The 19,331-nt window shown below is 41.2% G+C and overlaps 1 protein-coding gene across 19 annotated transcripts in view; it reads left to right on the plus strand.

The window, feature by feature from the left end:
- The window catches only part of PTPRF (protein tyrosine phosphatase receptor type F), a 375,235-nt gene that overhangs the window by 178,616 nt on the left and 177,288 nt on the right, over nucleotides 1–19,331 (plus strand). For all 19 annotated transcript variants that reach the window (XM_071436511.1, XM_071436510.1, XM_071436515.1 and 16 more), the window contains exons 4-5: nucleotides 2,584–2,729; nucleotides 5,399–5,540. In XM_071436511.1, coding sequence (XP_071292612.1) covers nucleotides 2,584–2,729; nucleotides 5,399–5,540 — 288 coding nt within the window. The remainder of the gene's footprint in view (nucleotides 1–2,583; nucleotides 2,730–5,398; nucleotides 5,541–19,331) is intronic.

A 19,331-nucleotide genomic window follows, 5' to 3' on the forward strand; every position in this document is an offset into this window, starting at 1 on the left:
AGGCCAGGTCTGTGATACTTCTTCAGAGAAGCTTGTTGAAGACAGAACATGTGTATCCATTTCTGTGCAGGCAGTGCTGGCCATGCTGGATCCACCATCCACCTTTTGGAAATCAGGCTGAGTGAGCTGCAGAGGTCCAGGTCTGCACTGCAGCGTGTCAGCTGTGACCCCCAGATCAGCCAGGTTGGGGTTGGCACGTCCCCACGTAGGTGCTTGGTGGCTCCCCAGCCAGGGCACAGCCCGTGTGGAGCAGTGGCTGTTGCAGGTTTGGGGGGGCTCTGCTGTCCTGCAGCCTCTGCAGTGGCTGAGTGCCACCCCCCTGGGTCTCTCTCCACTGGTCTGGCCTTGTCTCTCACTCTGAAAGCACTGGGTTGTCCTCAGCCAGCTGCAGGCTGCCAGGAAATACCTGCTTCACCCTGGTGTCTCCATGGGCCGCAGGACAATACCTGCTCAGGCACCTGGAGCTCCTCATGCCCCTCTGGCTCGGTGCTGACAGGCCTGTTCCTCACTTTTTACCTCATTCCTCACTCCTGTGAGGTGTTCTGCCTTTTCTTAACCCGTTACCACAGAGGCACCACCATGACAGGCCTGGCTGTGCCATGCTGTGGGATCTCTGTGTCCAGCACAGGGCAGCCCTGACCTCTTCTCACAAAGACCATCTTGCAGCACACCCCAACACCCCTCACAGGCAGTGGTGCCATGTGGGAGAAGCAAGAAGCATCCTGGGCCTTTGGCAGTCTCCCTGGCCTGGCAGAACCTGGTCTCTGGACTTTTGTCAAAAGCAGGGAGGGTTGAAGTAGTTCACTTGGTTGAGTGGCTGTGTGTGTTGTCACACCATGCCACACTGCCAAGACAGGGCTCAGCAGAAGCAGTTAATGTGGGCTAAACCAGAAGGTGGAACTAGGGTTGAGGAGGTGCCACAGTTTCAGCCAAGTCTCCCAGGACTGCAGTCCAGGGGTGAAATTGTGCTCCACATTTGCTGAGAGAAAGGTGCTGTCTCCTGAGCTCTGCCTCATCCTGCCCTGAGCCACTGCTCTCCATGCTCTATTTGGAAAAGAAGAAAAAAGCATCTTTGTGCCAGGTTAGGAGCCCAAATCTGTTCCACAGAGGCTTTGATGATGCTGGGGCTCCTTGCAGGATTCAGGTGCCAGTGTCTGGAGGCAGCAGGGAGGGGCAGTAAGGGGGATGAGGAGCAGAGCACTTGCCCCTGCCCTCTTCAGTCACTGCCACCGCCTGCCTGGTTTGGCTGTAACTGCAGCTGCACCCACAGAATTTGAATCTCTCATGCATTAGAAAAATACATTTAAAGGCTGTTGTCTTTTGGGATTGCTGAATTTGTATCCCTCCTAGATCAGGGAAATTCAGCCCTCAGTTTGTCTAGAGGTCAAAGCACCTGGGCTGACAGATGTCATGTCCCTCTCCCTCAAGGACACACTCATGGATGTGTCTGGAATGTGAAGGTGTGGAACCACCAGCAGCTCTGCTGGGGTCATTGGTTTGTTATCTTGGGGTTGAACAGGTTTCTTCTTTTAGTCAGGCTCCTTTCTACATGCCAGCAGTTGTCTCTGACCTCTTTATAGGTCAGGTTCATCTTTGAGGTGGTTGATCAGAATTGTATTTGAAACATGGCCGTAGTGTGACCTGTGTGTGGAATGGCATCATGGGTGGACTCTGTTAACTCTCCCTGTGGAGTTAAATGTTTTAGTGCTTTACAGGAATATGAGATCATCAAATGCTTCTCATGAGGACAAAGCAGTGTTTCAAGATGATCCTCAGATCACATAGTGCAAAATTTTCCCATACAGAAGAATAATACAACCATTCAACCTGCATGCATAGTTTTATCCATCTGAATCTGTTATGTAAATCTCAAAGACACAGCTCTATTTTCATGAGTTTTTAAATTGATTATTTAAATGTTATTTGATACTTTTTTATTTTATTATTTTTGCCAAGTCTTTCATGCCTGAATGCTATTTTGGTTTCTTTGCTGACTTTCATTTCTAGTGATTAGTTTCTTAACAAGCATAGGCTAGCCTCTGCAGGTTTCCAGATACTTAAACTGTAGGATTTTGTCAGTCCACATTTAAAATGAAACTAAAGGTTGTTATTTGTATACTTAAAACTGTGTCTGTTAATTTTTATGGATATGTTAACAGCTTTCAGTTAAACTAATGTCAAGATATGGTACATTTCATAGGTTTGGTGTGTCAGCTGTTCTGTAATTGCCAGTGCTATGAGCATGGTACAAATCTGCAAAAATCCATTTATTAAAAAATAAACTGTAAAATTGTTCCAAATTGTCATATACCTGAACGAATGCCCAGGTGGCAGGGGAGAGCCTTCTATTGCCCTCATTTATAGGCAAGCCAGATGGACTTTATCCATTTCAGGAGGAAAAGGTACTCAAGCAGAAACTGTCCTTGTCGTGTTGCAGTCTGCACTGAATTTGTGTGGCTGAGGCCATTCAGCCTGGATTTGTAGTAAGAGCACCAGTTACCTTATAATTTAGATTAACATGACACATTCCATGCTTTATCTGATGTTATGTCCTCATGGGGGTGATTTGGTTATTTTTTCCAGGCAAGCCAACGTTTATGAAGGCTCCTGAAGATCAGATTGGGATTTCTGGAGGAGTGGCCTCTTTTGTGTGTCAGGCAACAGGAGAGCCCAAACCTCGTATCACGTGGATGAAGAAGGGGAAGAAAGTCAGTTCTCAGCGGTTTGAGGTAATTACCAAAAGGGGAAAAAAAAAACCAACAAAAAGCCCAAACCCGAAAATTTGGTGATCAATCTAATCCTCACAGGTCTTAATTGCACAATAATCATCACTGCAACCTGAGTATCTCTTCATCACTACAATACAGAGTGTAAAGCTTTAGTGTAAAGCGAGTTTCCTTCCCTGCAGCAATGCAATCTGTGGAGCAGGTGGTGTCCTTTGAGCATGATGCTGGAAACACACCAACAGGACATCCTCCTTCACATGGGAGACTGGGGCTTACAGAGAATTGGATGGCAGATAAGAGCTGGATCTAGCAGTATTTTTTTCTTTTCATTGTCAGAATTTATAAGGCAGCTCTTTGACCTGCAATCCCCAGTTGAATTCAAAAGTGAGATCCCAAAACACTACTGGAAATCTTTAAGTGATGGTTACTGCCATCCCTCCCCCAAAGGTACTTGGAAGGGTAATGGTGAAGGGTTAATTAATATCCCTGTGAGCTAAAGCAGGAGAGAAAGAAAGGGAGAAGAGCAAGTATCAGAAACATCTATGAAAAGGGGAAATTTGGTTTATATTTTACATAGCAAATACATTTTCACTGACTTTCTCCACCTTTTTCTCTGCTTTCCTTTTTGGTGTTGGGCTCCCTTCTCTAAAACTGCCCTTGCAAATGTGACTCTTCTGCAATTCTGCTGCCTTTCCTCTAATCCCTTGTCTTTGATGTTTTTGCTTTCCTGACTGGAGCACAAGATGACTTTGCTGCCCAGAATGGATTGATTCAACTCACCAATTTTAATCATGAATTCATATGTGAGCAGAAAACCTTGATTAAAGTAATCAATTTTAATCTTGTTTTACATTGTTATTTTTCCCTGGTAAAGGTTTGTTGTATAGAAACTATCTAATTTGTAAGTAGATACAACCATACAACCATTATAGTGAATTTGGTGCTTGCTGTGGCTTACCAGAGGGCCATGCCATATTATATGCATTTATATTAGCAATTTCATACCTTTGTTCACATCAGTTTGGATGAATAGCTTGTGTCAGGAGATAGTGATTATTTTTTTCCTAAGTAACTATTAATTTTACTTCGTTATTAGTTTTAATTAGGGAAAATTTGGACGTAAGTTTAAATGGAGAAAAAAACCAAATCTGTTGTACACATGCTAAGTTGTGACACAGAAGAGGTATCCATTGTTAGGAAGTTAACAACATTTTGGCCTCCTCAGCATCTGTCTGGCCCTTAGTAGTTGTAGCTCTGTTCCTATCACACAGTGTTGGTTCAAAGGATAGTGAGGGCAAAAGAGATTTCTGCTGTTTCATCTCTTAGCTTTTTAGTCCTTATCACTGAAATGAATTAATCTCTGTAGCTGGCTTTGTCTTGTTTTAAAATTTAGCGGTAGCTCTGCCCTTTGTAAAGATTTAGTATATTGTCACAGTTTCATGTTTAATTTAAAGATAAATGTTTTTAAAAAATTAATTCTTTAAAGTGTATTGTGGTGATATTCATATTTCTCTTTCTTTACCTGACTGCAGTAGGGATTTCTTCTTTAAACAGAAGGGCTATTCCTTCCAGCATAAGGAATAACAGATTTTTTAGTGGTCTTGGTTACCTTTTGATTTCTTCCTAATTCTCCTGTCACTGCAGGCTCTTGTGGTGCATTGTTCTCCTCCTTCCTGTTCTCTCTTTTGATCTTTACACCGTGGGAAGTGCTCCTAAACAGGCCCTTGAAAATAGGGTGAAAGTTTTGCATGGGGATAGCAGCCCTAGGTTGACATCCATGTCTGGAACGAAGGATCCTTTAAGTCTCTTCATCTCCCCCTCAGTTCCCAAGGGACAGGAGTGGGTGGCATCTTCCTCTCCCTCATGCTGTCACTGTCTGCACATCAGGTGGTATTTCCAACTTTTGCTGTACTCTGTAATAGGAGAAGGGTGAGTTTTGCATTAATAGTGGCTTGGGGCTGTGCCTTCACATCCTTGCAGTTAAGAAATAGCATATAGTGATCCAGCGACAAACTAATAAATACCTTTTTCTTCCATGTATAAGTCAGAGTAATGCATTTTGCAGCTTAGCAGGATGGATGGAAAGACAATGATTTATTAAAGACTTAATTTACTTATGCTGAAGAAGGAAGTGTAATTACATCATTGTTGATTATGCCAGAGTTGCAAAGTACCCAGTGCTGAGGAGCATTAAAACCCCTCACTGCTGGAGTTAGCACACACTGAAGGTGCTCACAGTTTTATTCAAGTTTTGTTACTGTTTCCCTGCAATCCCACAGGAGTATATCATTCTCCTCTTCCATCAAGGTGAAAGTTGGCACTAAATTGTTACCAGTGATTAGTAAAATCATTAGTGCAAATATGGCTCAGATGTTTTAAATCATCAGATTCACATCTTTATTACCAGGTTGATAATTTGTCAACCTTAATTGATCCATAAAGAACCTCATTGGATCTTCATTTGTTCTGGCCTTCTCAGAGGACAAATGTGTTCTTGACACTGAAATTTTTGTGCTACTGCATTTGGAACACTTAACTCACTGCATGGTATTTTAGGGCTTACAGGACTTGTTTTGTTTTGGTTTTTGTTCTTCAACCCCTGGGTTGTTTTGACTTTCAGTGTTTGTTGCAGAAGATAGCAGTAATGAAGTGCTTTCTTTTCCTTTTCAAAGGTTATCGAGTTCGATGACGGGTCGGGATCAGTTCTGCGGATCCAGCCCCTGCGAGTCCATCGAGATGAGGCTATCTATGAGTGCACAGCCACCAACAGTGTGGGGGAGATAAACACCAGTGCCAAGTTAACAGTGTTAGAAGGTAAGGGCGAAGTTCTTGCTTTCCTTAAGTGGCAGGAGACAGCTTTGGGAGCTACATGCTGATGTGCTGCATTTAAATGGTGTGGTGATATTCTAGCTTGATTGGGTAAAGCTGTGTTCTTCCTGCAGCAGCTGCTATAATTTCTCCTATAATAGAACATCATATTTTGAGACAATCATGGAAGGATTGCAGATTCAGAGCTGTCTTTAGAGTGTTTTTGTTGTCTGATTGAGAGGTGTCATTTCTGACTTGGAGGGCTATCTACAGAGACATTTGTATACTTTTCTCATCTATTTGCTTTCATATAATACCCATCTTCAGGGTATCTAAGTATTGTATCTGACAATCAGAAACTTAATCTATGCTGCTGTACCTTCTGGATTAAATCAGCACACAGATTTTCAGGTTACTCTTCAGGTTTTTAATGTGATGTGAAATTTAGTTGTGTTTATTCTTCACTGTACTCACAACTTTTAATTCTGTCTCTCCTGTTAAGGAATAGATTTTCCTCCTTGTCTGCTATATGAGCAGGTTTTATTTTGCTTGCTATGTTGTTTCTGCTAAATGTTTGTGGGAAAGCAGTTTATTAGATATAAACAGGCTTGTGAACACTTGATTTTTTAAAATATTAAATTGTCAGAATTATTTTCTGCTTTTAAGGAAAGATGGGATTTTTCCAGGACATAAATGTGTTCTATCATTTGTTTATATATAGGAATTTGTAAATGTACTGAGATGTTAGAAATCTGGGGCATTTGGCTGAATGGATTTTTTACCCCTTGCATTTTTACCCCTTACAAGCAGGAAAAGGCTTAGGCAAAATGCTTGTGGTTTATAGATTGATGTAGAAACTTCTAAGTAATGAAAAAACCAGACTGGAAAGTGTTTATTGCTGTAGGATTTTGAATCAGAGGAGAGTGGTTATCCCAGTGGTGAGTGTGCCAGCCACACATGACAAGTTGCCTATTGTTCCTTGTTCTCCCATCCCCATTTATAGCATAGAGGTAATCATATTTTCCTTTCTGCTCTGTGACAAAGAATACATTAAACAACTGTAATGTGCTCAGGCACCGTGGTGATGGGAATCATAGAAATCATTCAGTACCTGATGTGATTGTGTATCTTGTTTCTGGAGGTGGGGCATCTTAAAGATCAGCTTGCTCTCCAGTAATAGTATTATTAAGAATAGGGTAACAAGTGCTATAGACTTGAAAATTATTGGGGGACAAAAATCACATTCTTTTTGTTACTTCTTGCCTATGCAGCAGTGCATGTGAGTGCACAAAGCTCAGTGGAGCTCTTTCAGGAGTTTATGTGCGGATCTGCATTTAAATGCTTCCTGCAACTGGAATTTTGTGATACTGCATGCTTGAATACCATTCTTCCTTGCACATTCCTGTTCCCTTTGGTTGTAGTTGCCTTTATGTATCTTGGATATGTATGCACATGCACACACACGCTAATAATTTATTTGCTCTGTGTTAAGTGTTCAAAGGCCCACAGAGACATGCCTTGCATCAAGGAGCACAACAGTATTTCTTAGCTCCATGGTGCTCCTGCTGATTTCCTGATGAGGTAAAGCTTGCAGACCACCACATAAATAGGGAATGTTAGGAAATACCACAGACAGGAAAAGACATGCAGGCACACAATTTAACAGCTGCAGAAGCAAAAGTCAGTAGCAGTCAAGCACTGAGCCTGCTTTTCTGTTTGGAAAATTCGTTTAATTGGGAGTAATGATAGTTGAACATGATCCCATCAGGTCAAAAACGATCTGCAGGCTGGGGGGGCTGTGTTTTCCACTCAAACTGAAGAGTATCGACCCCTTGCTGGGCACTCTTGTAATGGGCAAAATTAAGAAACATTTGCTGCCTAACAATTTGTATGTGCTCGTGCATATAGAGTTGTGAGCTTGACTGTGAGGATGAAGAACTACATGTGCCTTTTATGTTGGCTTAACTAATAAAGAAGATGGGTTCTGTTATGATGTATTTGTATTTAAGAAACTATGTTTTACATTTTCCTTTTACGAGACTTTTCTACAGACAGCTCTGTAATTTTCCAGTCACGTCATCTTATTTTTCTGCGTTGTCTGATAGAGATTATAATGTTTCTGCATTTTCTGAATATGATTTTTTTTAAAGTTACTATTAATATTCCTTTGCTTACATTTTGGTGAAGGAGATGTTGCCCTGATTGTGCTTGTTTACTCTCAGTGGCTTCAAAAAATAGTGTTAAGTGCACAAATTCTCTGTTACACCATCACTTTTCTAACATTAATTTTGTAGAGGTATTTGAAAATTACGCATTTCATGTGGAACCCTTGGCACTCTCCAGACTATCAACTAGGACTGGATTTTTCCCTCTGCTTTTGGGGTTAAAATAATTTCCGTAATTGGTCTCAGATGGCAGTTTGAATGATACAGGCATTCTGCACTTCCTTTCAAGAATTTGACTAATGCAGTCGTCCCTGGTGCATGACAAAGCTTATCATAGGCGTCCTCCTGGTTACATGCTGCTAAATACACAGCATGTATTGATTTTTACATTAAAAATCCTTTATAACAATAAGTTTTAATGCTCCTTCTCGCAATTTGCCTTTAGAACATAGGCCTTAACATTAAATCCAGAAGTCACAGTTAGGGTTTAGCAGGCTCCTTACTAGATGTCTTTGTAGCTAACTAAGCTGGAGCTTATTTTATTTAGATTTCTGCGATGTTTTACAGATCAGAAGCAGGTTATCCTTTCTAATTTCCAACTTGCTTCATTCTGAGTATTAAGAGAGAAGCATGAGTCCAGTCTTCCTGGGGAATCAGGAATTCTCACATAAGTGAATCTCTTTTAACAATTTGGTTCCCTACTGCCCTTTTATTCTTTGCTTCCATGTCTCTCATTTTTCCCTTCTAACTGCAGATCCTGTTGTGACCAAACTACATATACTTTGTGTAACTGGAAATTATTTCTCCTGTTGATAGTAGAAGAAATAGACATGCGTAGACCTTCTCTTCTCATTTCTCCTGGGTAGCTGATAAGCTGAATTATGTATGAGTCATATTGAACATTTCTATCTTTTTTCCAATTATGACCTGAAGCAGCACAGAACTATGTTTCTGCTTGGCAGAGGAGGAAAGCAGTTCAGGGAGGGGGAAGGCTAGAATCAATAAGCTGACACACATTCTCAAGAAAAGCCTCAGGGACAGTTAGTGGCACTAACAAATTAATAAATATATTATTCAGTGGTAATTTTGAGAATTACAGAACATTTTAAATAGGGAGGTTATATGAAATATAAGTAGAAAGGATGCCAGCGTGCAAGAACGTAGCAACAAGCTGATGGCAGGACTGCAGAAGTCCATGATGTCCTTCCATGAGACTGCTTGTATGCTCTGCATTGCAGCTCTCTTGGGAAAGGTGATGGCAACAGTGTTTGTGTCTGGGTGCCTGTTCATCAAAGGATGCCTTCAGTCTGTTTTCCAGCAGTTTCCACCCAATGGGAAGATAGGGAAAAGCAGTGGAAAAAAAGGTCTTCAAGGGGCAGGGAGAAATACATTGATTCTTTGGGAGAAAAAGGTAGCTCAAATACAAAGTATGTTATCAGTCCCTTCTTCCGGGGCTTTCCAAATGGGACATTCAGTTTTGATTTCCAGAACTGGAAAACCAGTTAATTGCAACTGGTCCTTTAATGCTTTACAAGCAGTCTTTTTTTCACTCCCTTGTAATCCGGAGCACACAGTCATATTCAAGTGACACTAAATATATTCAGTTTCATTTCCCTTTGTTATTAAGTAGGTTAAATGAAAATACCATCTCCAATTTCCATTCTAGATCTATGCAAATCCCCTATGCCTCTATCCCAGACTCCTAATCATGTGGCATGTAGTTATTTGCCTGGAGAGTGCTGCTGGGCTCCACAGGAGAGCAGCTCCTGCTAAAGAGGACAGACAGAAGAACTGAGGAAGTTCTTGCACAGTGGGTTTCGGTCTCAAGGTAACCTGGAAAGTTAAGTTTTGCTGGCTGGCTTTGTGCTGACAGAAGTTGAGGAAGTTTAGGAGCGTTTCACTGCAGCCCTGGTGTTTTACTGTGAGCAGAAACATCTTCATGGTATCAGCATTGTGCTCAGCACAAATCCAAAGCACAGCCCAATACAAGCTACTACAAAGAAAATTAAGTCTATCCCAGCCAAAACTAGCACACCTAGAAAGTTTCTAAGTGCAGCAGTTGTCCTGGGGTGGCAAGCACTTCTAGCATAACATAATTTGCTGTTTACTGAACCATGTCATGAGCTTAATTTCTTTCACCATCTGCCAGCTGCATTCCAGTTCCTGGGGTTACCCTGTTTGAAATGCTGTAAATGGTAAACATTTGACTGTTACAAATGATTTCTGCAGAGAGCTAGATCTCGGAAGGCCTGAACCAATATGCCCTTTTTGTAAACATCCATCTAAAAGTGATTTTTGTCATTGGAATAGTAAACAGAAGTTAGCTGTGTTTAATCCTTCTTTGTGTTTGGTTAGTTACAAAAGGATCAGTTGGATCACTGTACTTTGGCTTCGTTGCTTTTGCATCTTTTTGCCAGGAAGAATTTCTTGCAATTTGTTGTAAAATTGAAACAATTACAGAGTGGAAATTGAATCTGTTTGCATGACTGTGTAAATGAATTAAAGCTCCCTGTGCTCTGCTGCTCCTGGGATTGGTACTATTCTCTTCATGTCTCTGGTCAAGAGAGGACAGGTCTTTCTTCTACATGTTTAATGTTAATTAACTGTTCCGACATCCTTTGGTCTCTCCCTGGGAAGAAAGCCTGCAGTGATCCTACTGCAGAAGTCCTACTCCTGTTCTTAGCTCTCTACACAGGCAATCCCAATTGCACTTCCTGCAGGAGGCAGGCAGTTCATGGATCTCTGCAACTATGGCTTTGCCAAGAGCTCCAGCACAGTGAGACTCCTCGTGCTTCCCTGCTTAGGGAAGTGTCCCAACACGCAGTGATGCACAGGGAAATGAAGAAGCCTGAGTCTGCTTTTCATTGGGTCTTGGCATGTGCTGTGCTTGTTAAAAAGAGAAACATTAAGCCAACTACTCTTGATGGCCTCTCTGCAAAGTTCAGGTTGTCACCTAAAAGAATCTAAATCGGAGCTCATGTGGACTTGTGCTTTTGAGGCCTAAATAGTGTTCAAGGAAAGGGTGCATTGTGCTGCTTGACAGCAGGTTGCCCAGTATTGGTTGGGTCAATTCAGGAGCCCTGTTATCGTGCTAGCAACTCCAGTTATTTCCCTGGCACTGACCAGTGTGGCTAGAAGGATCCTCCAAGGGGAAAGAGGTGGTCTCTTAGTCTCATGACATACAGAAGATTGAGGAGAATTTGTGATCAGTTTCAATTAGACCAAGAAAATGTACAGAGGCTGTTTTACTTGTATCACTATTACGTGCCATGCTGCCAAAACCTAGACTGCCATGGTATCTGAGAAAGTGTTTCAGCTACTTAGGTTTTGGTATCTGTAGAGTACCTATCATTTTAATCCAGGTGTGGAACTCCTGGTTCTGTGCATATTACATTTATTTGCTGTTAAAGATTGGATTCAGTAACATTAGTCCCACTAAACTATAAAAATAGTTTATAATATTTAACAAGAAAGACTTTCTTTGATGTGAGTGAAAGACAAAGTAATTTTCTCAGATGAAGAAAAGTTTTAACTGTTGTTGGTCTCTCCTTCAAACAGGAGAGTCAGCAGATCTTTAGAACGTATCAGACCCAAATGCCATAATTTCCATTTCTTATCTCTGTTTAAATGATTAACTAATGGCACATAACCGTGTAATGTATCCGTGATAGCAAGTTCCCTCAGAAGACTGCCATGCTCTAAGGTTAACATCCAGGTTCATTCCACAAGTTTATGAAGCAAGAAATACAACCTTTGAAAAGTTTTATATGAAATATCGCATTGTTAATGCCAAGCTGAACCCTTTGGAGCTGTGCACTCCCATAAAACCTTGTGTCTGAATAGGTACTGACCTCTCAATCTTGAGAACGTTTTTCTTTTGCAGCAAATGGCTGTTTCTGCATATTACCTCTCAAATGAGGTCCTATGGGATGACATCTGTAATGGGATGGGATGTTGTCACGTTCTTAGCAGCAAGTTTCTGTGGTATTGCAATGCCCAAAAGCAGCACCTGTGATTTGGGAAGGACTTTACAGATAAAAACAAGTGAACTTTAAGTGTCAAACAAATAAGAATAGGAGTATATTCTGCAAAAGCTGTAACACAGGGTTTATATTGCCAAGTAGCTTGAAGTTGTAATTGTGTGGTTATATCCTGTAAAACACTTCTGAGAGCTTCTTGTCTCACATAATTTATTTATTCCAAGTTTATTTAACAGTTTGTAAGTTCTGACTTTGGTGCTGGAAATGATGTTCAGCTAAGAAATTCTGTTGCCAGTAGTAGTTGTCTCCATTTTATTTGCTCCATTTTTGAAGTCCCTCATGAAGATATTCAGAAATGTGCATGTTTATTCAGAGCCTTGTGGCAACCCACTGATATCTTCTGTCTGTTAGGAAAATGAATAATTGAGTCTTGGGCATTATTTTCTCTTTTTTCTTGGGCTCAGGGTGTTGAGACAAGTTGCTTCTCACTCTGTGTTACCTTAGAGCTTCCTGGAAGATTGTCATGAAAAGTGTGTCAGGCTGTTCTAGTGCTGCTCTGCTGTCAAAACCTTCAGCCTATTCCAATAGGTAAATGAGGCACAAGCAGATTAGTTGAACTCTCTGGCAGGGATGTGCTCATGCAGGCAGGTTTCTGTCTTGCTGGAGAGGTGTCCCTGTGGGTTGCCATCTCCCAGCTGAGGCCAGGGATGGCCAGATGACTGCTTCTGCTTCTCTGTTCCAGTTTGAAATCAGACAGGTTAGATTAAATTGTCTGTGGTTTAAGCTAATCTGTTTTGACTCTCTGTTGGAACAGATCATCGGTCCCAGCTGGGAGGCAGCAACCACCAGCGCTGCCGTTCATGTCCCTGCAGAAGGGCTGGCATTCCCATGTGCCCTGGCCCTGCCAGGGCCACAACCATGTCTGGAAAGCTTTGACAGCACTGGGATTTTGATGATGTCAATAGGCAGTAAAAGCAGGGGGAGGAAACATGGCACAGGCCTAGGCTGAAAAGAGTGGTGGTCTGAAAATGGCAGGAGAATGGAGCAGCAAAGTGAAGGCTGCCAAGGAGAAGATGGGTGTCCTGTAAAGTTCTTGTGCTAGGTATTATGGAGGAAGAAAAGGCAAAAATAACATGGGTATAATTAAAATATTGTAAATCTTGAAGCAGATTATTTTGTTGGGAAAATGAGTGTTTAGGTCCTAGTTAGCCAGAAGGGGCCATCTAAGCCTCCCCTTGCTGTAAAATCCTGCCTGAGTTTCATGGGAGACAGTCTTCTTTTTTGATTTTCCTGGCCTCAGTGCTTTCTCCTATTCTGCACCTGTTCCTATTTGATTTCAGGGACTTTTCTGAACATGCTTTACTAGGGATGTGCACACAAGGAGTCTTGCAAAGGCCTTTTCAAAAGCACTGATGAATTGATGAATTTTGGAGATAGACATTTGAATGGACTCTAGGATCATAGCTGCATTTTAGATTCAGTTGGTCACTGGCTAGCATAACTTCTCTGCATTTATCTAATTCCCCTCCCCTCTCCTCCCCTCCATGTTTCCAAGCAATATGTGCCAGCCTTACAGCAAAAATTCTAATTATTTCTTATCTTTCATACTATTGCTGTCACTTAAGGTGATTTGGCTCTTCTGACTTGATTTTTTTGGCTGTCATCTTTATTTACATCATCTCCACAGCACTGTCAATTTAAGCCCCACCTTTTGTGCAAAGGCTGCTAATGAATCTCATAATTTCAAAACTGATGTTTGAGGAACTTGTTGATAGGGACCAATATTGCACGACTAATAAAAAATAGCTAACAAGAGAGTGGAGTTGATTAGGTGACAGTGAGCCCTGATTTGGCTCTCCAAATGTTTATTTGGTAATAACTAGTCTGAGGATGGACCTGGTGGCTCTCAGATGATAAAATTATTTTGGAGGACTGGCAGCCAGAAGAAAATACTTTTATTAATGAACTGTGTATGCAGCATTCTAGAAGTCTTTCAGAGAAGAAAAAAAAAGACCTGAAACCCCATAATTATAAATTAATCATTTACTCATTGTAAAAGGCATTTAATGGAAATTTATTTAATTCATTTAGAGCAGGAAAACAAGAACTTAATTCCTTTAGATAATTTGTGTCACTGTAAACCTTGTCAGAATAACCCACACACATTTCTTGTCAGATTCAACATCTACTGGTGACCATTGGAAACTAAAATAAGAGGTCTTTATCATCAGATGTTTCAAAAGACCTTTCTTATGGCTGAATCTCTTTCAAGATGCCTTGTTCTGAGAGCATCTGTGGCAACCTGTTATTGGCAGATGTGCTCTCTGTGGCTGGTATCTCAGTCCTGCTGCTGTCTCCTGCTGACTAATAAAGTTTGTTGCTGGTGTGCATTTCTAGAGTCTTTGAAGTCTGTTAGGTTGTGGAATAGCCTTCTGTAAGAAGTAGTAACTCATTGCTTAACTACTGGAAATTAATCGGAAATGCTGCTTGATAATGCCACGTGGATTACCTGCTTTGCTTCCAAGGAAAAAATGGAAGGGCAAGAGCGAGGTGTCTGGAAAGCCTTTCTGAGGCACTAACTATTTTTGCACAATTATCTTTTGTAAATGCTCATTACCAAGAGACTGCCCACAGCTTAGTGACCCGTTGTCATTTACTGGCATGCCATGGCTTACAGAAGATCACTTTGGATGGTGATCTTGTGTACCTTCTTGTGTGAAAGTGGGAGAATATATCCCCTTGATAAAACTGGAGAGTAAGTTCTTAAATGTAAAACACAGATTGGAGAGTACAGAATGTGATAACTGTGACTGTGGAGAATGCAGTGCTTACTGCTACAAAAGCAAATAGTCTGCGTGCAAGGAAGACTCCATCCAACCGTCTAAGGTTCAGTGTCTTATCTTCTTACTCTCACTGAAAAAATAAAGTCATAGCCCAAATTAAGTCATTCTTGGAAAAATCATTTTAAAATGTAAGTCAGAAAAGTGTGAAAGTGGAATATAAGTGCATGCTAATAAATCTGTAGCAACAACAGCTGTTCAGAAGAGAGCATGTTCATGTAGGGAGTACGTGTGTTTCTTACTATACCTGTGGAAGAGAACATTCAACAAGTATTTTAAATTTCTCCCGTGTAGAAAAAGGAAAATCACATAACTGCTGCTGATGGGCTGCCTTTTGGTCTTAGTCTGGGATGGAAAGCAAAGCAGGTTTTGCACTGAAGACCTGTAATATTGATCATTCCAACAGCTGGTTTCTGTGTATGATGCTTATTCGCAAGTGCCATAAGTAGTTATCTTTATGATCTCTTGTTGGTCTTGTGTTGTTTATATACAGTATGATGTCAGCAAGGCTCTATAATTGTGATGCTTATTAAAATGCAGTGCCCAGTTAATGAGCAAAAGGAATAATTTGCCCTAATTTTGGATGCAAGAAGTAATTATTGTGAACATTTGTTTTTAATTTTAACTTGAGCTGCTAGTGACTAAAGTATGTTTGGTATCAAGCATGATAACCTAAAATATATGCATTGTACATGCTGTCTTAGAAGCCCAGTTTTGTAGTAGTGAAATATCACCTTCCCCATAGACTTTTCTAACAGCTGTTTATTCTTGTGGTTATTTCAGTTGGATAATAAAGTAAGTGACTCTTTCTGGCACTCCCACCTGCTCAGATTCTTTCTGCCCAGAGCTCTGGAATAGCTCTTTCAAATCCTTTATCCTAAGGAAACCAGCAGGTGTGAGGTATAATAAGATCTGTCTTTTCAAGATTATCTGGTGCCTTGATGAGGTAGGTTGGATGCTGCAATGGGAAAACACTGCAATGTATTCATCTGTCGTGCTAATCCTGTGCTCTGTTCCTTCAATCCTTTTATCACAAGGGTCCAGCATGGATGAAACCTTTCCAGGTTCTTGGGTGTTAGAGTTGAGTGGAGAAGTCTAAATAGCAATCAGAGCTATAACTTCTTCCAGCTGTAGTGTGCGAATGTTCACTGTTGTGTTGCTGTTCCAAGGGGGAGCTGGGGAAAATTTCGTTGTGGTAAAAGTGCCTGTCAGCACAGGATGCAGAATGCTTTAAGTAAAACTGGCTGCACAAAGTGCTACAGGCAGTAGAACTGGTGTTATGATATTATAACTTTGATACTACTGGAAAGGTGTTGGAAATATTAACCTGTTGGAGACCATAAAAACACAGAGCCTTGCTTTTTGGTACTACAGCTCCAAAATGATGTTTTGTTTACAAGCAAGGCAATATTGGAATTTATTTTTCTGTATCTCTTTGGTTTAGACATTTCCACAATTGGTCCCAGTGAGGAGAAAGTCCTTGGAGAGAGAACAGAAATGATAAATATAGTGATGAAAAATGCATAAGCTGCACACGGGGTGGTACTAACAAAAGCTGCTGCAGGGGAAGGTAATGAATTGGGGAATGCACAGTCCAAGGTGACAAGGCATCCAGTATAAAGAAGGTCAGGAGCTGGAACAGAATCAGCCTTCTAAAGAGAGCCTGTATCTCCTTCACTTTGAGTCCTAGGAGGTAGAGTAGTGCATGCCAGCAGTGCTACAATTCATGGAATTGCCTTCCAGATGGAGCTCCACTCTGAATGTGTGACAAACAAGCCAAGCTGAGCAGAGCTGCTTGTTCCCTGGAGCCTGTCTGGAAGGGAGACAAGAATCCAGCTGAACCCCTGGCAGGTATTAATGCACTGAAAGCCTACATATGGTAGAGATTAAAATGGTTTACCTGGAAGAGTGAGGAGGTCAGCAGGGAGAGCCTTCTCTTGCATGGACCTTGCTTTGTAAGAAGATGGGGTGCTGTTACCTGTCTCCTGGTTAATTTGGAACATAGATTTTCTGTAAGAATATCACTGATGTGGAGCCTATCTGGATTATGCATGTCATCCACAAACTCAGCATTGAAGTTGTTGAATGGATTGAGGCCAGGGGGAAACTCAGTGTGTGTTCTTTGCAAATAAATTATTTGGTTGCTTGACTTGGACGTGCATTTGTCCCTTCAAAAAGTAGCATTGCAGAGACTCTTAGCTGATGCTTTGCCTGCAGGAGTAATCTGGCCTTGTGGAAAAAGCAGCAGTTGTTTTGCCTAGAGGTGGTAGGCTCAATCAGAGTCCCCCTGATTGGCATGTAGTGCACATCCCAGCATTGTAACTTCTGCTGCCATGTGTTCCTGGTCCTGAGGAGAAACTGCTGATCAGATGAGTAGTATCCAGACTTGAATTCAGCAAACATGAATGAAATCTTTATCCTTTGCAGTAGGACTTTCAAAAGGGAGGAAGGAATAAAAGGGTTCTGGAGGATTCATGTTTTTACTAATTAGACACTAAAAATTATAGAAGTACTAAAAAAAAATAATAAAATAAACCTTTAGCTCTTGCCCCAGGCATGAATTTACTAGCTTTAGTTTGTTGTGCAGTTCAGTTCATTGATCTTGTCACAATTGATGATTCATTAAGTTGTGACTACTGTAGAAATTACAATGCACAGATGTAGCTGAACTGCACATCTGTGTGTTCCCAATGTGTTAATGATTTAAAAATGCACTTTCTCTCTGGCCATCCACTGTGCTTCAAGTGCCAACTGACATTTTGTATTACTGAGCCATTTGTTGTGGTTGGCAGAGGGAAAGTCTTTTGGTTCTCCTTGTACTTTTTTTGTGGCTTCTCTCCATATTTCAGATAGCTGCATTTGATTTTCCCAGCAACCCTGGCCTTGCAGAATGCGAGTTGATGTCTGTCCCTTTGCAGGCTGCCACTTTTTTCAGTGTCACCTCCTTTCTCCTGGTGTTTGCTTGCAGCATTTGGGGTTATTTTGTGCACTGAATCATGGGGAATATGTCAAACTCGGGTTTACTTACTTCCCAGGATTCTGAATTTTGATTTTTGAAGTTTGTGTGAGGTGGTGTTGGCTTTTGAGAAGACCTCAGAAACTTTCAGTGTATTGACTTACAAAATAAGACAAAAAATGTCTTAATTGTTAAACCTACCCCTAGCCTCTTCCCCTAATTCAAATCAGTATTCAGACTGGCCCTTATTAGCGACTTGCATTTGATAAAAGCAGAAACCTGGATTTGTCTGTCTAATGGAATGTGGCTTTGCATTGATGAGGCAAGCTATACCCACTATTAAATCATAGTAAGGTTATGGCTGTGTTGTGTAGTTAATGCATTTTCTTGTGGTTACATTCTGTCTCTAACACCACTTTCCAGTGCAGCCAAGCCCATAAGACTCCTCCTGCTTCAGGCCTTTCAGGGAGTGCCCAGGGAGGGCAGACTGCATCTGTTCAAGCACGTACCAGCCCGTGTACGTGGCTCTGTGGCCACTTCAGTTTATCACAGGCTCTGGGCTAAGAGGGTCCGTGTCTGCTATCTCTTACTCACATCCTCTTTGGTTCAGCCATGCAGCCATTTCTTAAAGGCAGATTAAAGGATGTCTTTAAGAAATTATATACTATACCATCCAAAAAAAGCGCTAAGCAACTCTAAGTCCAGCACTAACTGGTCAGTTTGCTCCAATCATTTATATATAATTCCATTGCTGAAACTGTATAATCTTGACTCCAATCCAAGCCATTTGTCTCTTCCTGAGATTGTAAAACCTCTTCTCTGCCCTGTGTCTCTGAGATCCCTTTTTCCACATAGGCTTCTGTAAACCCTCTTCAACAGGCTGAACATTTGAGCTCATTAAGCCCCTGTTGTTTGGCTTATTTTCTAGCACCTGGCTTCCTTTTTCGATCATCTTGAAATTCTCTGTGCTGTTTTTGTGCTTTTCTAGAAGTACATACATTGCAATTCGCACTGTAATTTGCTTCCATAAGAAACACCTGCAACGATTGAAACTGAAAGTTGGTCTATCCCACTTTTTTACTTCTTTTTTTTTTTTTGGCCAGGAGTCAATTATGAGTGCCAGAGAAGTCTGCAAGGACCATGCTTGGAGTGACAATTCCTTCAAGTACATGCTTCTTTGGCCTCTACCGATATGTACTTCAGGCATTTTTGAACTAAAGGCAGTGGGTTTAGTCAAACTAATGAAAGAAGAATCTAGTTATGCTTTGAACTTTAACTTCTGGTGTGCTTATAATATTGCATATAGCAAGATGTTTCCCAGCCTCACTGTGTGGTCTGTAAAAAAAGACAATGTTAATGTCTGATGTAATTTATGACCTGCAGTCTTTGTACTAGAAGGGACAGTGGCTTGTTGTTATTAGTATTAGAAGGGACTCTGGATTTAATTTCTCTCTTTGCATCCATGCTTGTGTCTTCATGCTGAAAAGTGCTGTTATATTTAGTTGTGATTTAACCTATGTTGTTTGCAACAGCGAAATTATGTGTCCTCATGTGGTAGAAACAGGGCTTGGCAGCACTGTGGAGTAGCTTTACCTTGTCTGGCACAGTATTGAATACTGTGAGCCCTTTCAATTGGCATCTTCCAGGACTCCTTCCATCTTGCAGGTTGAGCATATGGTTTTACTCATTCCTGTGGCAGCTGAGTACACATCTGGAAGACTCCAGGAACCCTTTTTGTCCAGGTGATTCAGTGTACGGGGTCAGACTAGACAAAAGATGAAAGTTCAGGAGGGATTTTGTGATAAGCAGTAGGAGGGAACTTGCCTCACTGACTCAGGGTATTTTTTTCAAATTTC

This window comes from Agelaius tricolor, unplaced genomic scaffold (assembly GCF_023055355.1).
Source record: "Agelaius tricolor isolate 1412-34295 unplaced genomic scaffold, bAgeTri1.0.p SCAF_11, whole genome shotgun sequence".
In the NCBI taxonomy this organism is placed as follows: Eukaryota; Metazoa; Chordata; class Aves; order Passeriformes; family Icteridae; genus Agelaius; species Agelaius tricolor.